This window comes from Tetranychus urticae, chromosome 1 (assembly GCF_039701765.1).
Source record: "Tetranychus urticae isolate SD_2017Ah chromosome 1, NJAU_TeUrti_SD_1.0, whole genome shotgun sequence".
Taxonomy (NCBI): Eukaryota; Metazoa; Arthropoda; class Arachnida; order Trombidiformes; family Tetranychidae; genus Tetranychus; species Tetranychus urticae.
In genome coordinates this window covers 28,002,917-28,019,648 of record NC_142958.1, presented here as the reverse complement: position 1 = coordinate 28,019,648, position 16,732 = coordinate 28,002,917, and the positions used below count along the sequence as shown (strand labels likewise).

Here is a 16,732-nt window from a genome sequence, read left to right as displayed (position 1 = left end):
TATGCCTTGAGTGATTTGAATAAAATTTTTATCATGATTTACATTCAAGAATGAAAGTTACAAAAGCTTTTCTTCGTGTGTTTACATTGTTTGGTCAAGTAGGATGTTACTTTGTTAAATTAAATTAATTTAATTACAATATTTAACCAATGAATAGGATTTGGGATGAGGAATGATACAAAACAAAATAAACGGTACAGCTCTTTGGTCTGATTAAAATTTTAAATAATCATTTTGAAGAACAACTATCAGACGCTCAATCTCGTCTACCTTCAGTTACACACGGAACAATCTTTGCTCAACATTACTTCCAATTCAATAATCTTTCAGTTGTGATTCCAAAATTTTAAAGTCGTGTTTTTAATCAACAGCTGCATTAGTTTAAGTTCTTGTCCATATTACCCAGTTTATGGTTAACAATTAAGCGTCTCTACATTTGGTTGCTTTGGTATCAACTTTAAACGATTCCACAATCAATTGAATAACCCTTCACCTTGTGTGGATTTCAATGAAGTTTTGTTTGAAATTGCCTTTAATTTTAATCTTGCTTGAGTCCATTTTTATTTGCGTTTATGGCGAGAATAAACTTGGATTAATCGAGCCAACAGAGACTACTTTGATCGAAATGAAACCTTTATTTTACTCCTTCGATGACTCTAATCGTGGTTCAAAAATGAACAGACTATTGAAGAAGAAGAGGAAAAAAGATTCAGCCAAACATCGTGAGGCTTATAGATTGTTTACATCCGATGGTGAAAACGCAAAGGAGGCAACTAATGGTGGTGAAGCCGCAGGTGATGCTTCGGCTGACGGTAAAGTGATTAAAATTGACAAAGGATTGGCACAAATGCACAAGGAGCACGAGCTGGATCATTTGGACCATGATTCTCATTCAGGAGAAGATAAATTTGTGAAAATGATTTGGGACAAAGGTGATGGTTTTGTTAAGCGATGGCATTGGGATAGAGGCGAGAAAGTGAAAGAAAATCATTCGGTGGCAGCCAAGAAACACTTGGAACATCATGACAAAGGTAAAGTTGATGAACACGTGGAGAAACAACAGGGAGTGGTAGTTCATTCAAAAAATAACGAGTCTAGTGAAACCAGTGGAATTGAAAATATGGCCAAGAGCTCAATATCAAGGGACCAAGAAACAAAAAATGATGACATAATTGAGCAGTTAAAGTTGAAACTATTGAAACAAAGACTTCAACAACAGCAACAGCAATCTGACCAGAAAGGTGGACAGTCCATAGTGCTAGACGGTGCACAAGCTGCTAAAAACAATGAAAACAGTGACAATGATGATGTAAACGCCGACAACAGGATTGAGCTTTTGCTTGGCAATCAAGATAGTGGTGAAGAAGCAGATTCTGATGACAATGACATCAATAACCACGGTTTGAGAAGACAAAATCAGTATAAGGAAATCATTAAAAAAGACGATAAAAATGAAGATGGACCCAGAGCAAAGGCACGAAGATTTCCAGTGAGAAAACAGCAGAGAAACAAAAATGAGAATGATGAAAATAACGAATCAGACGAGTCTGATGACAATGGAGAAGGAAATAAAATCAAGAAACATCGGGATTATCATCGTAAAGTAACAGTCAGAGAGGAAAAGTCAGAACTGGCAGCTCAAGAAAGATACAGAACGGGAGATAAAAATAATGATGAATTAAACAAAGAAAATGATGAAAACAATGGCGACGAAGGTGGTAATGGATATGAATCTGGATCCAAGGGGAGTGGATACATTAAACATTATCAGCTGACCTCAGATGGACAAAAACGTTCGCTTAATCCACTTGATTTTTCCTCAATTATTGGTGATCAATCATTACAAATTAAAACAGCAGTTGCTCAAGATAATGGTAAAATAGTCGACAATAAAAATGAAGTCAAGCCATCAGAAAAATTGGACAATACAAGTCTAACTCGGAAACGTTTGTTGACTCAAAATCATTTCCAGCCGAATACATTGCAACTAATTAATCCGCGATAATCAGGTTGATCCTAAAAATGGCATTACTAGAGTTTTATTATTTATTAATTTTGTATCAAAAGTTCATATCCTATTTATATTCCATAATTCAAATAAATCTAGATTAAATCAACAATATGCAATAAAGTTTTGCTTTTTTTTCATCAGACATGATTGTACTTCTAATACAGCAGCTTTAACAACAGCGTCTCTTTGCATGATGCTTGTTAGAGATGGAAATGAAGAAATGAAGAAGAAACCAAATTATAATCTTTAACCTAATCCATCAAGTAAAAGAGATTTACAATATTTCACTTGATTCCTTTCATGAATCTGTGCATCGAATCTTCTCTTTTTTATGTTATCAGTAGATTCTCCTTCTTTCCTCTCCTTTCCGACAGCTTTTCATCCTTGATTGAAAATGTAAGGCTGTAAATAGTTAGATTGTAAGGGATGAATAACTGAAGTTCAATTGACATTAATATGTAACAATCAAAAAATCAGTTCACAAAAAGATAATTTCATATCTCAATCATAAGCTATCTTTTCATCTCTTTTTTTCGGATTGAGTTGGTTGATTTTTGCTTTTAAAAAGTAAAAAAGACAATAAGCAAAAAAATAGGAAAAGTAAATAAAAGACAAATGATAGACAGAGGGAGAGAAAGAGATGAGATTGTTGAATGATAAAAAAAACGAGTTAAAGATGAGAATGGAAAAATGGAGGCAGAGGGTATGAAGGAGTAACAAAAAATGATGATGATGATGGCAAGAATGTGACTCAACCATGGATGAAAGGTTGGAAGACAAGACTAACACATAAGTCAATGAAATATGCGGTTGATGGCTAAGAGATTATGGTCTGAAAATACAGAAAATGAAAACATGACAGAAATTGTTTTAGAAGCGACATGAACACTGAGAAAATAGTCACAAATTGAATCATCATTCACAATCTAACACTCATTTACTTTTCCAAAAGCAATTAATCCTTACAGAGGAGATGAAATACAAAGAAAGAAGATAAAAGTAGAAACGAAAAGTGGTGAAGATAAAAAACAAGCTGGAAAGTGGTTACCTGAAGAAAGATTTTTTTTTCTTGGGCTGATTTTTCTTGTGAAAGGAATGAGAAAAAGCGCATTAAGGAGTGCATATTTGAGAAAAAAAGGACAAGCAGTTATTAAAGATCCATTTACAACACCGTTAATATTATTAGATATATCTTTCAACATGAGTTTTTTTTATTGGTGAAGGAGAGGGGGAGTGAGAATAGATTAGATTTAAGAGAGGATTTTGAGACCGGTAATAAAAGTAAAAGGAAGCTGAAACATTTTTAGGGGAGAATAAAGAGATAGAAGTGGCAAGGTGAGAAAAGAGGTTGAAGATATAGAATAGCATATTTTTTTTCCTGTTGAGTCCTTTGATACTTTTTGCAAAATCTTTTCTTGTTTAACCTTGCTGAATACTAGCGGATGATTCCTGTTGCTCCTTTTTCTCCAAAATTTGACATAATTAGTTTTCTTCGTCATCCAAGTTACGTTTCACTTTGGAGAAGTCAAACTCTTCACCGGTTCCTCTTTTGTAAATGTCTAATACGTCAAGACAAGTTGTTTCAAAATGAGTTGTAGCATCGAATGATTCCGAAATAAATATTTGGCTTTCCACACCATCATCTTTGGGTCTGTAAATGTCCGAAATGGATACAAATTTCTGTTTAATGGGACCCAGAAGATCAAGTCCAGGTTTAATTTCAGCTTCAGGGTTGTTGGTTTCAACAAAAGCTGATACCATAGCAATGAACCAGCCTTTAGCAGAGACTTGGTGAGTATAAGATACCATAGAGACATAAATATCAGATTTACGACCAACTTGTTTTTGAGGAATGATAATTTGAGTGGAGAGAGAATCTTTGGTATTCGGGATAGGGTGGTTGAGTAAACAGATACAACGAATTACTTGACCAACTTTAGTAACCCGCTCAGGTACATAGCTTGGGTCACAATAGACTTGCTTACATCGGGCAATTTCATCGCCAGATTTTACACCGACAACTTTACCATTCTCAATTACAATCTCATCCACTGGTTTGTCCAGCATATAAGTACCACCATAAATGGCAGAGAGACGAGCAAACCCTTGGGGAAGTTCACCCAAACCATATAAAGGATAAAGGTATGGACTTTTACCATATCGCGCCAAAGATTCACTGTAAAGGCGAACTCTTTCAATCAAATCGTAGCATGGTTTACTGAGATAGTCATCATCTCGATACAAAGCTAAAGCATGACCAGTGAAATCAGCAGTGTCCTTGTCTAAATTGAAATGCTCATACAGTTGAGCAGCTGTTGTCTTGAAAGGATCAATATCTTTCCAGGTTGATTTTTCATCTTTTTTGAAATCTTTAACGAATAACAAGAAACTACGGAATCTTCGTTTCTCAAACATTCCCATTAAACTAGACGCCAAAGCCTCCTTCTCATCAGCTGGAACCTTAAAGATCTTGCCTCCTTTGTATACGTATGATCCTTCGATAACTTTAAATTCAAGATATCTGGTAACTTCAGTGTGTATCAATAATTTAACCAACAATCCATTGGCCATGAGAAATTTTGGAATGAGATCAACATTCCAGTCTCGAGTCCTACATAAACAGACACCAAAAATTAAATAAAAACAAATGGAAAGAAAACATTAGCATTAAACAGGAAAATGAACTGTAACAAAACACAATTTTCAACATACAAAATGCAAACGAGCTGCTTGTTTTTTAAATGAGAAAGATGCATGAATGACGAGATGGAAAATATTGAAATATGTAACACATATTGTACTTTTTCATCTATTAGTGCATAAAGCTATTACAGTAAGGGGTATAGTCATTATACATCTGCCTCTTTTAAACCAAGCAAAAATTGATCAAATTTTCATAATCACCTTCCATATTCTGCAAGGCTGGGTACTTCATTGCCAAATTTACTGAATAGATCCTCTAATGGCGTAATACTTGCCGATTCACCACCATAATATTTGTTTCGGTCAATATGGAGAACCTTTTTTCCAGAAACGGAGAGCATTCCAGAAATAATACATTCCTTGAGCCCAGTACCCAAAACAATGGCATCATATTCTTCATCCATGATAACTAGGAGTTAGATATTGTTATGATACCTGTTGAGTGACACGAAAATAAAGATTAAAGAAGGGCTACAGAAACAAGGTGATAAAATGAATTTAAAAGTCTAATCTTGAAAGACAAAGCAGAACTTTAAACAGAGGGAGAGAGCAACGAAAGGGTGTACAAATTAGTGACGATTTATTAAGTCTAATTCAAAAAAAGGAGAAGTACAATTGCCGATCTTTCCAGCCACGATGATGGAAGATATAAGGAGGTGGGAGAAGAAGCAACAGTGAGAGAGTGCTAAACTTAAAGAATGAGAAAGAGAGAGAGAGAGAGACAGAGTGAGAGAGGATACACTGGGGGTAAAAATTTTGTTTTACATCATCAGGGAAAGCAAAAAAGAAAGAGAAAAAGATAGAGAAAGAGAAACGACGAAAGAGTCTGTCAGAAAAACAGACAGGCAGAAAAAAACATTGAGAGAACAGCGAAGATTCAGAAAGGAGAAGCAAAAAAGAATGCAGACCAACAAATAGATGGTATACGGTTGATGAGAGGTAAAAGACAGATAGGTTAAAATAATTGATAACTAAAAAAATATAATAAAAACAGAAAAAAGGATTGGAAAAGAAAATGACAAAAACAAAATGTTGACAAAGATTGGGTTAAAATATTAATAGACTAACCTGAATGGAAACAGTTTATAGTGATAGTGAATAATGATTTTGGAGCACAATTATAATTAGGCACCAACGAAAGGAGTTTCGTCTTTAATTACGAGATTGAGGAGTGCGGAAAACGATCGGAAACAGACAAAAAGTGCTGGAGGAGGAACTGAAGAGGTGTAAAAGTGAAAGAAAGACAAATTACAGGAAGATAGTGGTGTAAAAGGTGGTTGCACGCATGTGTTGAAAAATTGTGTTTTTTGAAAATTGTAATTTTTAAAGGCAAACTTTTGTTTAATAATCAGAAAATCCTAAGTTTAATCGACTAAAAATGATACTATTTAGATTTTTCAAAATATTTCGCTTAACGCGGACAAATTGCGAGATTTAACAAACGGTTTGATTATTAATTAACTTCGAGTTGGTGGAAAATTTCATTGGTTTGTTGAGTTACTCGAATAAACGTGGTTCGACGAGGAAGTTCCTTAAGCTTTGCTGATCCAGTATACGTGCATGCAGATCTCAGGCCACCAAGAATGTCTAAAATTGTCTGGTCAACATCCCCACGGAATGGAACTTCAACAGTTTTACCTTCTGAGGCTCGATACTCAGCGACTCCTCCATGATGCTTATTCATTGCTGTTGCTGAACTCATGCCATAAAATTTTTTGTATTTTTTACCATTTTTTTCAATGGTCTCACCACCACATTCAGTGTGTCCAGACAGCATGCCACCCAGCATAACAAAATCAGCTCCAGCACCAAAAGCTTTACAAATGTCACCTGTGAAATTGAAAATTAAAATTTAACACAAATCTAACTAATAAGACAATAATAAATGACAAAATTGATTTACCTGGACATGTACAGCCTCCATCCGATATAATATGGCCGCCTAGACCATGTGCTGCATCTGCACATTCAAGAACAGCACTTAATTGTGGGTAACCTACACCCGTCTTTTTACGAGTTGTACAGACTGAGCCTGGACCAATGCCAACTTTAATTATATCAGCTCCAGCAAGAATAAGCTCTTCAACCATTTCGTCTGTTACCACATTACCCGCCATAATTGTGCGATCGGGAAAATTTGATCGAACTTGTTTAACAAAGTCAACGAAAAACTCTGAATAACCATTGGCAACATCTAAACAAATGAAAGGTATGGTGGGAACTTCTGTGAGAATTGCTTTCAAATTGGTGAAATCTGACTCTCCAATTCCAGAGCTAACAGCGATATTCTAAGAAAAGTAAAATGAAAAATGAATGAGAAACAATTCATCTGATTACAGCATTGAGACTAACCTTAATAGCATCAGGATGTTGATTAGCAAATGATTTCCATTCTTCCACTGAATAATGTTTATGGATAGTTGTAAGTAGATTATGCTGTGTAAGTTGAGAAAAAGAACACAGAAAGCAAGAGTAGAAAAATAGAAAAATGAAAATATAGAGAAATAATTATCTTCAAATGTTTAATGCCAAGGGTAAAAGCTAATTGAAATTTTTTTTTCATAATAATATACCTTATTCAAGGCTACAGCCATATCAAATGTACCAATAGTGTCCATATTAGCTGCTATGATGGGTACGCCAGTAAATTCTTGGTTAGAATTTTTGAATTTAATGCAACGATTCAAGTCAACCTGTTAGAAGAAATAGGAATCCTTAGAGTCGCACTTTACATTATAAAAAACCAAACAACTTACCTCTGATCTACTTTTTAAAGTACTTCGCTTGGGTCGTAAGAGAACATCCTTGAAGTCAAGTTTAACATCATATTGAATGGTCGGCATCTTTAATAATGTTAGTGTTTGAGACCAAAATTATTTGAACCACTATTTTAAAAGAGACAATACTTTAGATGAACTGGTGAAAAACAATGGAGTTGAACTAAATTCCTGACATTCGAAACTGAACTGGTTAGTAAGCCAAATCGAGAATATCTCTGTTCAGAGTGACATCTAGGAAGTACTCCGATAACAAGAGTTTAAGCTTTCTGGTAAAGGAGACTAACTTTTGGTAAATAAATAAGAAGCAAAGCAAATAATCTAATGTCATCTACAAATCTTTGTTTAAACTAAAATGATTTTTGAACCTATCTTCGTTAATTATCAGACCAATTTCAACGAATATTGAGATAATTGAAAAAGACTTGAGCTATTTGAAAGCAAGAAACTTGAAAGGATTAGGATTAACTGCAGAATGAGATTCAAAATAAAGTCTTATCGTTGAGACTGTTTTAAATATTGACCGTCAGCTCCAGTGTAAAGTAAATGAGTTTAAGTTTAATCCAATAAAAGCTTAAACAATTAGTCAGAAGTAAAAAGCACAAATCCAAGTAAAACTGACAAAAATCTGGTTTTCTTATTTTGTTTAGTACACATTGGGACATTTTCAGGTTTCATGACATGGATAAATCAAGTTTAACCCAAAATTTAATACCTTTCATTAGTTTGATCAATGTATAACAATGAAAATTTGCAAAGTCCTTAAACTAAATGCTCAAAAAGAGGTTAAATTTGATTAAACCTGAACAAATGTATTGTTTGTATCAACCATTGAACAAATATCAATGCAAATATTGGAGTAAATTAGTTTAATAGTTAGACAACCATTCGATTTAAGGCTGAAAAGGCTTTTTGAGTAATTTGTTTTTACTAATGTGATTATCAGACAATTATTTTAAGTGAATCACCTTTCAACAAGATACAAGATATAAATACATTTGGTCAGTTATTAATAAATTAAAAGCTCAAGCTCAACACGAGAAACAATTGACCAAAAACCCACGAAAAAAAGATGGAGGAGTCAAATTTAAAGTGATAGAAGGTTAGTTACTTACAAACACTATTAACATAGCAATTCCTAATGCAGTAGACAATGAAATTAGTAAATGAAAATAGCCCAAAATAGTAGCCAAAGGATCCCACCTTTAGATAGACTGAGCAAGGCTCAGAGCTTTGGGAAGGTTTCAGGTCAAATTAAGCATTAATTTGGCAAGAATAGTCACAATTAAAACTTAATTTACCCTTTGCCATCTATTTTTGTTCTGTCGCTCGATTGATATCAATTCAATGTGAACCTGAAAATGATGCGATTTGATGTTCACAACATGGTAAGTTAATCTAATTTATAATCAATTTTTGACATTGAATTCATCAACAGTTGAATTATTTTCATTTATCAATAATAATCAAAGTAACAGTCAACTGAAGGTTCAAGTGTTTGTTGGACTTAAATTGAGTTTCTTTATAGAGATAAATTAAACCAGTTGATCAGTAATGTAAAATTGATAGATTGAAATGAAATCATTGAAACTGTAATATCAATGGTGAGTAAATTGATGATTAAATTTGGTCAAATGATTATTACTAATGAGTTGGTTGAATAAAGACTGAGGCTTGAAATAAACAAATATTCAACATTGGGAACATTGAAATTATTTCTCGCTTTCCTGTTGATTGTTGCGATTAATTGAAACAGGAAAACAAATCAGCTAATCAGTTGAAGTAATGAAGAGTTTAACAAGAAAAAACCAGGCAAATCAGTGACTTTCCGGTTTTATATTTCACAAAGTTGACAATCAAATTTAGACATTCATTTATATACAATTTTTTTGCGGTGAATTTAATCGGCAGATGATCAATCAAAATGCTGATTGTTGGCTAATTTTGTTAATTTGGTTAAGTTGATCCGAATGGGTGTTGATAGGAAACAAGTGAAGTTAATATTTTGCTAAGCAAAACAACGGAATGAGCAACATCTCAGTATCATTACATTACTGTAGTGTCACAAATAATTTGAAGCTTAAACATGATTGTTCATTATTTTACAGTTCATCTTTATCATCATTACAATTATCATTATCATCATCAGCCATGGAAATGATTTTTACCTCCATTGCTATCAACTGAACGCTTATTATTTTCAGTTTTTTCCCAATGAAAAAGTGTTTTTAATAGAGACGAGTTATTACAGCTAATGACAATGATGACTACTGATTTCAAATCAACAATTCAATCAGTCAGCCCAAATCAGTTGCTTATCAAATAATTATTTGTGTCTAGTTGACGAAACCTGACAAAATTAGACATTAAATTGAATGTCAACAAATAATGTTTACATTTTCAATCCATAATTGTTAGTTAGAGCTGACGGATTATTCAATAATTTCATCAACCAACATTAACATTGCGACTATTGGTTAATGGTTAACCACAGTCTCAACTAAATCATGTTAATTAATTCATCCTAACAAAAAAAGATATTTCTGTCTCTTTTTTTACCTTTCATACTTAACAATTGTGCCTAAATTGTGTGTTAACAAACAACTATTAAACCTTTATCCCATTAATCATCTTCCATTGACTGTTGCCTGATTAGAATCGTTCTCGTGGATTAACAACTTATCAACCATTCTCTTGGTTTGACCCTTATTCAACAATGGACGGACTATTCCGTGGTCTATCCAAATTGGTTAAAATTACTCCAGTTACAAATGACGACATTGTCTTTCGCCTTCATCGACAATTGACTGTTTTAATACTCTTTGCATTCTCGATAATAGTAACTGCTCGTCAATATATTGGTGATCCAATTGATTGTTTAACCAAAACTGAGATTCCCTCGGATTTATTGGACACTTATTGTTGGATCCATACAACATTTAGCATTGAAAGTGCCTGGAATAAGACGATTGGTGTTGAAGTTCCGTATCCAGGAGTTGCTAAGCAGACTAAAGATGATACCCGAGTTCATCATCACTATTACCAATGGGTTTGCTTTTTCCTCTTCATTCAAGCTTTGCTTTTTTATTTTCCTCGCTTCTTGTGGAAATCATTTGAGGCTCGTCGATTAAACTCAATTGTTATGGACCTTCATTCACCCATTTTATCTAATGAGGAGCGAACTCGTCAAATTAGCATCTTTGTAAAATATTACATTGCCCATTTAGGTTATAATGGCATCTTTACTTTTCAATACTATCTCTGTCAAATACTTTGCTTTGTCAATGTGATCTGCCAAATGTGGTTAACCGATTGGTTTCTGGGTGGCGAGTTTACCCAATATGGTTGGAAGGTTTGGCTGTTTACCGATGAAACCGATCCAGGATTACGGTTTGATCCAATGGTCAAAGTATTTCCAACCATTACCAAATGTATCTTCTATAAATATGGACATTCCGGTGATATTGAAAAATTTGACACCATTTGTATCCTCATTGTTAATATACTCAATCAAAAGCTCTACTTTTTCCTCTGGAATTGGTTCTGGTTCTTATCCGTAATTACTGGAGCTTGGTTAATTTACAGATTCCTTCTCGTCTTTTGGCCTCAAACACGATCATTGGTTACCCGAGGACGATCCAAGATGATTCGTAATGATGATGAATTGAAGACGGTTTTAAGATCAATTAGTTTTGCTGATTGGTTTGTCCTTGATTTTGTTGCCATCAATGTTGATTCAATGAATTTTAAAGAAATTATCGGCGAATTGGCTAAACATTTCAAACCTAAAGGAAACCAGAAAACAATTGATTAGAGACGATAAACCAAATTAAATGTTTAAATTAATTCACTAGGTTAAATTAATTATAATAATACACAGTAAACACTATTAATTTATAATAATAATGTATTTTACTTAAATGGTGAAATAATCAATTCAAAGATTGCATGTGATAAATGACAATGAATTTCGAGTAGTTGACAACAAAGATAGTTTTTTAAAGTTAACTGGACAATTGTGACCAATGTAATTGATTCTCATTTTTTACTTTTATTTTTTTATTCAATGTGTAATAAAAAGCAAAATGAGGGACAATAAAAACTGTAATTTAAAACGAGATTTGCCTAAACGCTTGTTATTTTGAATGAGTGCGTTACAATTGTAACAAGAAATTGATTGTCATCCAGGAAACAATTTAGGAACCTCTGAAGACATTTCCAGATCAAAGCAAGGACTTTGTGGGTTTGAGGGGCATTAAAACTGAGTCCATCTGTGTGATTAGAAATTTTCATTATCATTAGATTTCCATGAAATGGAGCTCAAAATTGACACTTTGAATGCCTTTTGTACAGTTGGGATCAGCAATGATTTAGTGACGAGATTCAAGTAAAGAGTTGATTTTTCATGTTTTCTAATAATCAGATTAAATAACCTGTTTTCACTGGTCTGATTGAGTCTGGTAAATGAATTGACAGTTTATGATAATTGTTCACCAATCATTGCTTTATTAGGATTTTTGTTCTTGTTAGATTGAAAATGATTTTTAGGTTCAAAGATACTTCCTACTTCTATCTGATCTGTTGACTATTTTTGGAAAATTAACTGATTATTTTGAAAGAATGATGTAATTGAATATGAAAAGAAGAGTGAATTCATTGTATTTCACCAGAAAGCAGATAACAGAGACAACTAATTGCTTAAATGGAAAAGGAAAATTTTCACAGTTGAATAAAATTCTGTACAGATTGGTTAGTTGATGGTAACTATGAATAATTTTAATATAATTTGTTTTTGGCACCAATAAATGGCAATTGTTGTAGTAATATAATCATGAAAATTCAATTATAATTGAATGAAACTCTACATAATTTTAACTGTAATGAAATGAAATATCAAATAAATGTGTACATACATTCAAATCCATCATCTATTCTATAGATGATGATAATTATAATCATGAATAGTATAATAGAAAATATGAATTATTTAAGGCACCTCTTCTTTGGAGAATAAGAAACATTAATTGTAATAATTTTTTCGAACGGGTGAATTACGATTCTTTTTTGTTCATTGTTTCTTTCTTTTTGGCTGATTGAGATTAGTCTTTCTTTGGGTGAATTTTGAATTAGATTGTTCATGGCATCTTGTTGGAGTTCATTTATTGTCCGTTTACCTTGGTGTCGAGATTAGTAAAGATGAACAGAACAGGCTGAATTGAATTCTTTCATCAGAATAGTGGGAAGTGACTTTAGTTATGATCAATGGTAGACTTGTTTGAGTATAAACATTTACACTGAGAAACCAGAAAAAGAGTAATCAAGTTTTTTCATCTGAAAATAGTATCTCATTAGCGTTATATCGAGTTTCATAATGAACTCCAAGTGTGCGTTGAAGTCGCTGGAGGCGAGTGACAAACTCTCTTATAGTTGCATTGGTTTGAACACTTTTTAAAGTGGTTGATTGATCCTTGGCTATTGGTTTAGAAGATATTGGATTTGGTGACAAATCAACATGAAGAGTTGATGGAAGAACAGTGACTCTGTAAGAAGATAGAAAGATGAGTGGGAGATTAAATAACAGAAAACACAGATTATTTTTGTCAGATTTAAAGGGAAAAAGGAAGTTTGTCGAGGGAAATTATTTTTTTGGCAAAAAATCATTCTAACATACTTGGAAGATGTTTGGGTAATCGGTTGTGGGTCATTTTTTGCTGGGTATGTTAAATGTTTTAAACGGATGTGAACAATCCTGTGAATGGCAATAACAGCAATCACCGTGCTTTTAAAACGTAATCGTCCTGGGTTAGGTAAAGATGATTCATTAGCTGAAAGTAAAAGATCATGAAAAGAAAATAAGAGCAAACATTAGTTGATTGATGCTTTTTCGTCTTTTATACACCCTTTCAAGGCTTCATCATGATCATCATCATGTAAAAATAAAGAAAAATATGAAGAAGTTGAAACCTTGAGTGTGGGTAAATTGGTATAATGAATATGAACTTACTGGTAACATTTGGATTTGCAAGAAGTGCAAGAGTTGCTCTTTCAGTCAATTGATAACCTCCAAGAACATTGAGCAGATATTTTTTCTGATAAATCAGTGAATTTCGGTGACTTAAACATCTTCTGTATTGATGGTATAGTTCACCATGACTACATTGATCAACCTTCACCTTGTCAATTGGATTTACGGTTGGATAGGAATTTCCGTTATGATTATAACTAACAACGTCTTTGTGAATATTGTTGTTACTTGGCTGAGTTAGTTTGGCATTGCTTTGTTCTTTGAGCTTTTTCTTAACCTTGTCGTACTTTTTTTGGTAAACATCCAATTTTTCTTGAGCTTTAATTAATGCAGCCTCCAAAGCTGACAATTGACCAGAAATAGTTTCATTTTGGATAATATGAAATTTCACCTTCTCATGGGCATCTGAGTAAACCTTTTTAATTTCCCACAATTTCTCCAACAATTGGATTCCAAGTTTTTTAGCTCGAAATTTATCCAAAAACGATTGAATCCTCTCACTATTGATATCACACTTATCATAATGATTGTTTCCATAATGCTTTGTATCGATGACATCATAGGTAGCATTTCCATTATTTTGATCCAATAAAATATCAGGAAGAATGTCAATAATTGCTTGAATAACTGTTTCTTGTGATATTTTGGACGTTTCACTAAGAGCGACTATCTCAGTGCTTTGTTTGTGAATTTTGAGCAAAGCATCTTCAATGCTATCCTCTTCGTCAATGAAATCTGAATCTTTGTCCATTAAATCATTATTATTTACAGATGGCAATTCCATAGGTCGCCTTTCTTCACGAAGGTTTTCAAGTTCAGTTCTTAAAATTTCATTTTCTTCTTTCAAGTTGCTCATTGCGAAGTACATCTTATCACATTTCAATTGAAGTTCAGATATTTCTTTCTCAGAGTCAGGGTTAAATGATTTATCACCATTTCGCACGAGTTTCGAGGAACTGGATTTGTTAGAAGACAGTAGATTCTCATAAATTGATCGTCTTGGCGAAGGAGGAAGACTTTGACACTGGGATAACATACTGGGAACTGGACTTTTCATGGTTGATCTAAGATCATCCTTATTTTTCAAACTTAGATAGTTGTTTACCAACTCATCCACCATTGAAATTGGACTTGAATTTTGTTGAGAAAAAGGTAGGATGATTGCAATCCTTTCTTCTATTTCTTTGAGTTGACTTGTTAATTCATCGATTTCGTCGTTTTTGTCACGTATAACTAATTTCATTAATTGAGGAATCATGATATTTGAATCTTTAGAGTCTTGAAATCTTTCTTCTGCATCAATTTCACGATCCAATACAATGTCTTCGAGCTTTTGTTCAAGCTTTTCTTTCTCCTCAACTAAACATTGTTTATCTTTTAACAATTCTTGAACTTCGTTTTCCAAGGATGCTTTATCAATTTCATATTGTTGTAGTTCATTAACCAATTGAGATATTCGGCTATTCTTTTCATCAACAGCTAATTGCAAATCATCAACTTTAGAAATTAAATGTTCACTTTTCTCTTGTTCAACAGTTAACATGCGTTTTAAATCACTGATGGATGCTTTCAATTGATTAATATCCAAACAAGAGGTCCCGTCTAATCGCGATTTCAATGCACTTAATTGAAGATGTTTGTCATTTAATTCCTCTTGCAATAGATCGACGGTTCGTGTAGCTTCTTTCAATTCGGTTTCCAATTTTTCCTTCTCTTTAGATAATTCATCGACTCGCGTTTTGCAGATAATTTTTTCACTGATGGCATCATTTTTTTCTTTAGTTACTTTTGAATTAACCGAAATCAATTTACTAATGTAAACATTGAGCATTTTGAGTTTTTCTTGGAGTAGATGAGCATCAGCATATGAACACTCCAAAGACGATAAATCAGTACTTTCATTTGTATTCTCACTTGAAATAAACTGTAATTGTTGATGGCAGTGGAGTTCATTATCATCATCATCCTCGTCTATGGGTATTACCTCCATCATTGGAAAAGGAAAGGTGAGTTAAAGAAATAAAAAAATCATAGCAATACGATTCAGAAAAACTGTAAAACAAGTTCAAATTGTAAACAATAAATGAAGCTCAAAAATAATGCGATAATTCAAAATGACTGTTAGAGGGCTCTGCATACGAATATACTAATTCATTGAACAATAGAGGGAGACTCAAAAACATAATGAATGATTTGTTTACTAAACAAGATTAACAGCTGTAAAGTTTGCAAACTTGTGATCGGACAATTTCATCATGTTTGGACAGAGGATTGTTTCGGTAAGTGTAATAACTACCTTTCGATTAAAATTATAAATAGATCATACTCTAATCGTTTCAGTCTTTATAGAATCCGATTATTTTTAAAGCTCTACAGTCAAGATTTTACGCATCAACTGGTTGGAAAGTAACGAAGGGTAAAGATGTTGCGAGGTATTCAGCTGCTGCTGCAATCGGTTTTCTTGGACTAACTTTCGCTTCTGTCCCTTTATATCGGATATATTGTCAAACTACTGGTCAGGCTGGTCAACAAGGGTTCGTTGGGTCGACTGTTGATCAAGTTGAAAAGATGAAGATTGACAAAAGTCGTAGACTGAGGGTATCATTTGTTGCTGATGCCACCAATGATCTTCAATGGGAATTTAAACCGATTCAACATTCAATTGAGGTATCTTGATTGTTTTTGACAATTTATCCATTTATTTTGTGCTTTTATTGGTTCTTTCTATTTTAATCAATTGATGTAATCTATTTTGAATTTCAGGTCAGTCCTGGGGAGACAACATTGGCATTTTTTACAGCAAAAAACCCTCTTAAAGAAGCAGTTATTGGAATAGCAACTTATACAGTGCTACCGTTTGAAGCTGCTAAATATCTCAATAAAATTCAATGTTTTTGTTTCGAAGAGCAAAGGTTGAATGCTGGTGAAGAGGTCGACTTACCTGTCTTTTTCTATATCGATCCGGCATATAATGATGACGCTAGATTGGATACAGTTAGTGAAATTATATTGTCTTACACATTTTTTGTAGCTAAAGAAGGGATTAAATTGCCAATTATCGGTCAAATGAACCCTTTACCGACTTGATTTCCTTCTGACTTGACTTCGTTTTGCTCGATTGTAATTTGGAAACTTTAAATATTGTAAATTTAATCTATTGAAATTAAAATTAACCATAATTTCGCAAAGAGGCTCATCGTTTATGTCTATTGCAAG

The 16,732-nt window shown here is 33.3% G+C and overlaps 6 protein-coding genes across 6 annotated transcripts; 3 read left to right on the top strand and 3 right to left on the bottom strand.

Moving 5' to 3' along the window:
• The first annotated feature begins 508 nt into the window (after nucleotides 1-508).
• LOC107369804 (uncharacterized) lies at nucleotides 509-3,748 on the top strand. Its single transcript, XM_015937779.2, has one exon. The coding sequence runs from the start codon at nucleotides 509-511 to the stop codon at nucleotides 2,003-2,005; it is 1,497 nt and encodes a 498-aa protein (XP_015793265.2). The 3' UTR covers nucleotides 2,006-3,748.
• Gdi (GDP dissociation inhibitor) lies at nucleotides 3,162-5,937 on the bottom strand. Its single transcript, XM_015937840.3, has 3 exons — nucleotides 5,783-5,937; nucleotides 4,916-5,149; nucleotides 3,162-4,622 (listed from the first exon to the last, which is right to left on the bottom strand). The coding sequence occupies exons 2-3, from the start codon at nucleotides 5,116-5,118 to the stop codon at nucleotides 3,494-3,496; spliced, it is 1,332 nt and encodes a 443-aa protein (XP_015793326.1). The 5' UTR covers nucleotides 5,119-5,149; nucleotides 5,783-5,937; the 3' UTR covers nucleotides 3,162-3,493.
• A 97-nt stretch (nucleotides 5,938-6,034) lies between these two features.
• On the bottom strand, nucleotides 6,035-7,666 carry LOC107369867 (GMP reductase 1). Its single transcript, XM_015937841.3, has 5 exons — nucleotides 7,471-7,666; nucleotides 7,288-7,407; nucleotides 7,067-7,150; nucleotides 6,618-7,002; nucleotides 6,035-6,544 (listed from the first exon to the last, which is right to left on the bottom strand). Exons 1-5 carry the CDS (start codon nucleotides 7,555-7,557, stop codon nucleotides 6,168-6,170), a joined length of 1,053 nt encoding a protein of 350 aa, XP_015793327.1. The 5' UTR covers nucleotides 7,558-7,666; the 3' UTR covers nucleotides 6,035-6,167.
• A 2,541-nt stretch (nucleotides 7,667-10,207) lies between these two features.
• On the top strand, nucleotides 10,208-11,305 carry LOC107369893 (innexin inx2). Its single transcript, XM_015937863.3, has one exon. The coding sequence runs from the start codon at nucleotides 10,208-10,210 to the stop codon at nucleotides 11,303-11,305; it is 1,098 nt and encodes a 365-aa protein (XP_015793349.2).
• Nucleotides 11,306-12,241: 936 nt separating this feature from the next.
• LOC107369892 (uncharacterized) lies at nucleotides 12,242-15,591 on the bottom strand. Its single transcript, XM_015937862.3, has 3 exons — nucleotides 13,496-15,591; nucleotides 13,163-13,316; nucleotides 12,242-13,031 (listed from the first exon to the last, which is right to left on the bottom strand). The coding sequence occupies exons 1-3, from the start codon at nucleotides 15,507-15,509 to the stop codon at nucleotides 12,809-12,811; spliced, it is 2,391 nt and encodes a 796-aa protein (XP_015793348.2). The 5' UTR covers nucleotides 15,510-15,591; the 3' UTR covers nucleotides 12,242-12,808.
• Nucleotides 15,592-15,739: 148 nt separating this feature from the next.
• Cox11 (Cytochrome c oxidase copper chaperone COX11) lies at nucleotides 15,740-16,704 on the top strand. The gene is made up of 3 exons (XM_015937864.3): nucleotides 15,740-15,795; nucleotides 15,866-16,183; nucleotides 16,280-16,704. The coding sequence occupies exons 1-3, from the start codon at nucleotides 15,772-15,774 to the stop codon at nucleotides 16,601-16,603; spliced, it is 666 nt and encodes a 221-aa protein (XP_015793350.1). The 5' UTR covers nucleotides 15,740-15,771; the 3' UTR covers nucleotides 16,604-16,704.
• Nucleotides 16,705-16,732: the final 28 nt, after the last annotated feature.

Excerpts from the sequence above, each read along its gene's own strand:
- LOC107369804 (XM_015937779.2), top strand. The coding sequence starts at position 509 with ATGAAGTTTTGTTTGAAATTGCCTTTAATTTTAATCTTGCTTGAGTCC.
- Gdi (XM_015937840.3), bottom strand. The coding sequence starts at position 5,118 with ATGGATGAAGAATATGATGCCATTGTTTTGGGTACTGGGCTCAAGGAA. Across the intron at positions 4,623-4,915 it reads AGCCTTGCAGAATATGGAAG|GACTCGAGACTGGAATGTTG; the intron begins GTGATTATGAAA and ends CTGTTTATGTAG.
- LOC107369867 (XM_015937841.3), bottom strand. The coding sequence starts at position 7,557 with ATGCCGACCATTCAATATGATGTTAAACTTGACTTCAAGGATGTTCTC. Across the intron at positions 7,408-7,470 it reads CTTTAAAAAGTAGATCAGAG|GTTGACTTGAATCGTTGCAT; the intron begins GTAAGTTGTTTG and ends TTCTTCTAACAG. Across the intron at positions 7,151-7,287 it reads TGGCTGTAGCCTTGAATAAG|CATAATCTACTTACAACTAT; the intron begins GTATATTATTAT and ends CAACTTACACAG.
- LOC107369893 (XM_015937863.3), top strand. The coding sequence starts at position 10,208 with ATGGACGGACTATTCCGTGGTCTATCCAAATTGGTTAAAATTACTCCA.
- LOC107369892 (XM_015937862.3), bottom strand. The coding sequence starts at position 15,509 with ATGATGGAGGTAATACCCATAGACGAGGATGATGATGATAATGAACTC. Across the intron at positions 13,317-13,495 it reads TGCAAATCCAAATGTTACCA|CTAATGAATCATCTTTACCT; the intron begins GTAAGTTCATAT and ends TTTTACTTTCAG. Across the intron at positions 13,032-13,162 it reads ATTACCCAAACATCTTCCAA|AGTCACTGTTCTTCCATCAA; the intron begins GTATGTTAGAAT and ends ATCTTCTTACAG.
- Cox11 (XM_015937864.3), top strand. The coding sequence starts at position 15,772 with ATGTTTGGACAGAGGATTGTTTCG. Across the intron at positions 15,796-15,865 it reads TTGGACAGAGGATTGTTTCG|AATCCGATTATTTTTAAAGC; the intron begins GTAAGTGTAATA and ends CAGTCTTTATAG. Across the intron at positions 16,184-16,279 it reads CGATTCAACATTCAATTGAG|GTCAGTCCTGGGGAGACAAC; the intron begins GTATCTTGATTG and ends TTTGAATTTCAG.